The 6,393-nt window shown below is 47.9% G+C and overlaps 1 protein-coding gene across 1 annotated transcript; it reads right to left on the bottom strand.

Annotated features, from left to right (window-relative positions):
* Positions 1-1,817: 1,817 nt before the first annotated feature.
* On the bottom strand, positions 1,818-2,885 carry LOC123130764 (uncharacterized). The gene is made up of 2 exons (XM_044550578.1): positions 2,647-2,885; positions 1,818-2,525 (listed from the first exon to the last, which is right to left on the bottom strand). Exons 1-2 carry the CDS (start codon positions 2,736-2,738, stop codon positions 2,270-2,272), a joined length of 348 nt encoding a protein of 115 aa, XP_044406513.1. The 5' UTR covers positions 2,739-2,885; the 3' UTR covers positions 1,818-2,269.
* Between the last annotated feature and the right edge of the window lie 3,508 nt (positions 2,886-6,393).

The raw sequence follows: 6,393 nt of genomic DNA, 5'->3' as shown, positions 1-6,393 counted from the left end.
ATACATTTTCATGATTGCTGAGGCGCCAGCCTGGGTGTTGGAGGAAATCGATCAATGGATGCGTGCATTTTTCTAGGCTGGGAAGGACAAGGTGAACGGTGGGCAGTGCTTGGTGGCCTGGAACACGATCTGTAGGCCCACGTCCCTTGGGGGTCTGGGAGTCGGAAACCTGGAGCTGCAGGGGATCACACTTAGAGTCAGATGGGAGTGGCTGAACGGACGGATCCGCAAAGACCATGCCAAGGCTTAGCTATGACTGAGGACAGACAAGCACGCGCTGTGTTTAATAGCCTAGTCAAGATTGAGGTTGGAGATGGCACCAAGGTGTTGTTCTGGAGAGACAGATGGATTCACGGTTTTGCGGCCGCGGATATTGCTCCGCTTATCCATGCCATGGTGGCTACTCGCACGAGGAACAGGCGCACAGTCAGTGAGGGCATGGACAATGGCAAATGGTTGCAGGATGTGACTGGTGATCTCACATTCGTTGGGCATATGCAGCTTGTGCACCTCAACTTGGCTATTAGCACGATCGAGCATGATCCGAACAGGCCGGACTGCTTCTCTTGGCCGGCAGACCCCTCGGGTAGTTACACTGCGAGATCCACATATCATCGCCTTTGCCTCGGAACCCAGAGGGTGCCTTTCGCTTCTTGCATCTGGAAGAGTTGGGCACTTCTTAAGTGCAAGATTTTTGCTTGGCTGGCCGTGCAACATCGCATTTGGACCTCGGATCGACGTGCTAAGCATGGGCTGCAGGATAGACCTTCAGCGTGTTACACGTGCCTGCAGGAAGAGGACAACGCTGAGCATATTTTGATCCAGTGTGTGTACGCTAGGGAAGTTTGGCATGAGGGTCTCCAAACCCTCAACTTGCAGGTCACGAGGCCGACTGAGAACGACAATCTGCTGGATTGGTGGTTGTTAGCAAGGAAGGAGAGTGTCAAGGCTAACAAACGGGCCTTTGACACATTTGTGATTGTGGTGGCTTGGGCCCTGTGGAAGCAAAGGAATGCTCGCGTATTTAATAGAAGAAGCCAACAGAGATCCCCAATTGAATTGGTAGACGCGATTCTTCGTGAGCTGCACGACTGGATTGAGGCCGGAGTTGGAGGTGTTGGGTTGTCACGTTTCGTGAGAAAGTAGGCTTAGGATCTTAGGTGTGGGTTGTTTTCGGGCGTTGCCTGATAATGAATGTGTGCATCCATTCGTAAGATATCTCTTGTAAATCTTATTCTCTTTTCTATAAAAATATGGTACGCTATTGGCGTACTTAAAAAAAGGTTTTTCAAAAATATGTAAGAGACGACTAGACGTGTGGCGGGCGCTAAACTGTTTCGAAACCGATTCTTTTAATAAATGAGAATAGGAAGACCTGAGACTTGTTAATAAAAACGGTAATACCGTCGACCAGATTGGTTTGGCTCATCGACAAGGTGAAACCGGGACACCGGGAGGGGCGCTCCGTGGATTCTTGCTCCCACAAAGATCTGCCATTCGAGGCTAAGCTGCAAGTGGGGACTTGAGGCTTGCTTTAACATGGGCGTGTCGGCCACTTTATAGGCTTTGCGTACGAGCCCCTGATTTGATTCCAATACATCGGCACCACCTACTGAAAAAGGCGAGGGAGCTGAGCATGCAACGTGATCACCTTCTAGAGTTTTCCGAGCTCTACATCATCCTAGTGGAGAAAATGAACAGTTCAACCGCATGAAGGGATTGAAGTCTCAACTATGATGTGGTTGATGTCTGCAAGGTGATGGAGAGATGCCCAAGGGTTGAGCAGGGCGGGCTAGCTTACACAGTAACACATAGAATGTCGAACTAAACCATACATCATCGTGGTTTTAGTTTAAATTTGAACAAAAATCACAACACTTATTTTTAAATGGAGGGAGTACATCATTTCTTGCCAAGAGAATCGATCGATCACTGGCCAGAAATGAAGACGCACGGCATCTTCATTTGACGAACACATGTATTGCTTACTGCCACTGATCATACACTTGTGGAATTTAACACACACGACAACACGCAGTTGATGACAGAGATAAAGAGTAGCAGCGCATATTTACAGAAGTAGATCTCATTGTGACATGCCGACATTTGCACACAAGGATCGATATGGAAGCAGAACCTCGCCAGCTAGCTAGGTACAACGACTATCGACTACTTAATTAAACAGCATCGTTTTTTAGTACACATGATGACGAGGTCCCGATCTAAGGAAAGGAGTGCGGTGACCCAGGACCATGCATGCACCAGCTAGCTAGCACAGGACGTCTTTGAGGAGCTTGTACCTGCGGACGGCCGCCTTGGCCACTCTCCGGCCGCCCTCCTGCTCGCCGCCGCCGGTCACCTTGACCTTGCCGCAGCCCATCCCGGTCGGCGGACCGCGGTGCTGCATGGCCGGCGGCGCCGAAGGGCGCCTGTTCTTCACGAGGGGGTCGTCGCTGAGGCACCAGTCGCACACGCCGGCGCCCGCGTCAGCCGGGGCCGCGTCGCCGTAGTAGTTCGTGCAATAGCTGCTTGTAGGAATGCAGGGAAACAAATTAACATGGGACTCATTAACACCTATCAAAATCTTGACAGTACCCCGAATAAGAGACTCCCTCAAAGAGCTATCAGTAGGAGAAAAATACGTACGAGTGTTGGAAGCGGCAGCGGCAACGGGCGCAGCGGAAGAGCTTGTCCTGGAAGCCGACGTCGCCGCACATGGAGCACACGGTGCCGGACATCAGGAACGATCGGGTGGCAGGCCGGCCGAGGGGACGGAGAAAGAAGCCGAGGAGATTATAGCTAGCTAGCAGTCTCGGTGCAGGAACTCAGGGGGCATGCGAGGAAGGAGTGGCAGGAAGGAATCGATGTGGATTGTGCAGCGAAGAAGAAGGGCTTTAAATACTGGGAGGAGGCGATAGGAGAAGATGAGACCGTGATCGTGGCAGCGGAACCGTGAAGGTGAGACCGCGGGGTGGGGGCCGCAACGGCGAGTTTGGGTACGGAGCCGGGCGGGTGGGAGACAGTCCACGTGTCCATGTGGAGTGCGTGCTGCGCGCAAAGCGGAAAAAGAAAAGGAGTGGCCGGAGTTACTGGGTCGGTTACCTGGTTGATATCCAGAGAGGGAAAAGCCATTCATTTATTTTAAAAAGAAAATAGAGAAAACGTTTTACTCAAATTATGACTGGTTGACCGTCACTGATCTGACCAGTCACTGGTTATCCGTGGAGTACGTTTCTAGACCTTTTTTTTGCCCGGTTTAGGTATACAAACAACCAAACCATACAACAAACTTAAGTGCTGAAAAATAAATACTACATCTGTTCTGATTTATTAGTCCCGTGAATTTTGATTCGGAATTTGACATTTGATTTATTAGTCCCTTGTTATCCAAGATCACGCCTTTAGATAGTGTTGGTACACCAACATGCCACTGTGTACTCTTGATGATGGAGTGATGCACCGCGGCTCACTCAAATAAGACCCGGCCGAAAGTGCAGTGCACAAGCACTCCGACAAGCGCTTTTGCAGGCCCGAAAACCCTACACGTCCGCGAGCGACACCGTTTGGACGTGTGGTGGCTATGGGCTGCTCTAAGTCGGTCTAACCGCTCCTAAAGCCTCGAGGATCGTTGCTCTTCAACACGAAGAACGAAGAATGAGAGAGAAAGAACTTAGGACAGGTGTAAAAACTAGGAAAAAGGTGGTCGATGTGTTTCGATTGTGTGTTGTTCAACCGACCATCACCTCTCATTTAATTATGAGATGGTTGGATTTCCTATACCAGAAAAGCACTACAAATCCCGTCCATGTTCTTTAAAATTAACCGAACTCGCATTTAAGTCTAAGACAACCATTTCGTTTTTGGATCCATAGACGGCATACGATCTTGGATGGTCAAGCACCCAAAAGAAAATTTATCTGTTTCGACGAGACAAACAACCTTTGTGTTGAACATTTTTCGATTTAAGTCCGTCTTAAGGGTTGAATCTTTCACAAAAAAAGAAAAAAAAAACATGTGACAACTGATAACTCTCAACATGTCTCAGACATGGGTTATATGGGTGTCTGGTCCTGGCTGATACTTTTCATTAGTGATCGGACCGCACTGTGTTGGCCCTAACTATTACATACAATCTCAGATTGAGATTATTCAAATATCAAAATTGATCGTCTCAACCAGGCGTAGTAGACATTCCAGATATAACACTTTTTCATCTGTTGGTGTAACCGGCCGAACAATATTCCAATCATATTTTCAGCCCTCGAGATGAGATCGGATGGCGATCACCCAAACAGCAAAATTTCCAATTTCGACGATATGAAGATTTTTCATGCTGAAATCTTTTTCCTTTGAGGCCATCTTAATAATGTTTTCTATCATGTCAAAAATTGGTGTCGGTTCATGCTCCTTTGTTTTTTCGGCAAAGCTTGTGTGCCGTAAAATAACTTGCACAACACATATTCTAAGGATGAGGTCAACACTTGATTGTCCATTTTGCATGTACTTGGGGGCAATAAGTATATATCGGCCATCTTTAATCTTAAGGCGGCAATTGTGTATCGGCCATTTAGATTAGCAACAAAACTGCAACTAATCGAATGTATAGTGATTTGGTAATACCCTCTCATGATGTATGAAATTATAAGGCGGTTGGGCTTTCTGTACAAGAAAAAGACTATAAATTACTTCCAATTTCTTTTAAAATTAACCAAACTTGGATTAAAGTCTAAGACAACGGTTTAGTTTTTGGTATCCACAGGCCACATAAAACTCAGATGGAGATGCCCCGAAAAGCAAATGTATCCAGTTCGAGGAAACAACCAACTTTTGTGGTGAACATTTCTTGATTCGAGGCCATCTTAAGGGTTGAATCGCTCGTGAAAAACAAGTGACAAATAACAACTCTCACACTAAAAAAAGTATTAGACATGGGTTACATGGGTGTCTGGTCTCGGTTGAAACTTTTCAGTAATTACTGCTCGGGCTGCACTATGTTAACCATAACTATTGATCTTGGATTGAGATGATTCAAATATCAAAATCGATCGCCTTGACCAGGTGAAGGCACTCCAAGTAGAACACATTTTCATCTAAGGTCGTCTTGGTGGCATACACTACAAAAAAAAAGACACATCCGTGACATTTTGGGCCGAATGAAATTTTTTCTGTCATACATATGACACTTCTATGACGATAATTGTGACAAAACCCGGTATCATCATAGATGTGGTGGGCTCCTACTTCTATGACAAAAAATCATGACAGAAAATTGGTTTTTCGTCCTGGGCGGGCCGGAGACGTAGCTGCATGACATTCTTTGGATCGTCCATGACGGAAAAAACCATGGTAGAAGCGAGGCGGAGAAAAATTTCGGGGAGTTCCCGGTTACGGTGGGAGGTCGGGGGCCGAGCGATGCGTGTTTCTCTCGTACACGTACGCGTGTGTGTGCGAGGGGTTGGCTCTAACTGAACCCGAGCGAGGCGTTGGGCTCTAACTGAACCCGAGCGATTGCACTGCAGGCTACGCGTTACTGAACCCGAGCGATCGATCGATGGCTGTTAACTAAACCCGATCGAGCGATTCCTTGGCTACTACTGCTAACTGAAGCCGATCGATGTTGCCTCTGCATGAACAGTGAGCGTTGCGTGGGGGGGGGGGATTTGGATGAACAATTCCCGATGGGGGTGGATGAACAGGACCCCGTGGTGTTGCCTCTGGATGAACAGGACCCCGATCGATCGAGCCAGTTGGGGCTGGATGAACAGGACCCCGTGGAGGGGTGGATGAACAGGACCACCCTGTGGAGGGCAGGATGAACAGTAGACGGTGGAGAGGTGCCCGTGGGGCCCGTTTATGGCCTAACCGAATTAGGCCCAGTAGTGTCATCTGGGTCATCCAATATAATTCTAGCCCGTTTTAACTTCTAGCCCATGTATGGCCCATGACGTCTTTCGGCCCATATGAGGCCCTTATTACTCTCGGCCCATTAACGGCCCGTGGTAAAACTGGCCCGTAATGAACAGTGTATCACTTTGTACCTATTAATGGCCATGGTGAAACTGGCCCATAATGAACAACGTATCACTTTATACCCATTAACGTGGGCCATTTCCAACCCATGTTATCTTTCGGCCTTCTCGAGGCCCATTTATTCTTGGGCTCATTTCCACATTCGTTTACTTACGGCATGTTACTGTCATTTTCTGCTTGTGGGCCAAATTCAGCTCGTGGTTACAGTCGGCCCGTTTGTGGCCCGTTAATACGTTGGGCCGTTTTCAAAGCGTCATCAAAATACGGCAGATCAACGACGGGCCGTTATGGTCGGCCCATGAACGGACGATTTCAACTCTAGCCCATATATGGCCATAATGTGGTCTATTATTGGCCCATGTT

Source organism: Triticum aestivum, chromosome 6A (assembly GCF_018294505.1).
Source record: "Triticum aestivum cultivar Chinese Spring chromosome 6A, IWGSC CS RefSeq v2.1, whole genome shotgun sequence".
NCBI classification, from domain to species: Eukaryota; Viridiplantae; Streptophyta; class Magnoliopsida; order Poales; family Poaceae; genus Triticum; species Triticum aestivum.
This window is presented reverse-complemented; position numbering and strand designations above follow the sequence as displayed.

What these genes read in the sequence shown, in the direction of transcription:
- LOC123130764 (XM_044550578.1), bottom strand. Translation starts at nt 2,738, where the DNA reads ATGTCCGGCACCGTGTGCTCCATGTGCGGCGACGTCGGCTTCCAGGAC. An exon ending in CGCTGCCGCTTCCAACACTC is followed by an intron (nt 2,526 to 2,646) that starts GTACGTATTTTT and finishes TCCTACAAGCAG; the next exon opens with CTATTGCACGAACTACTACG.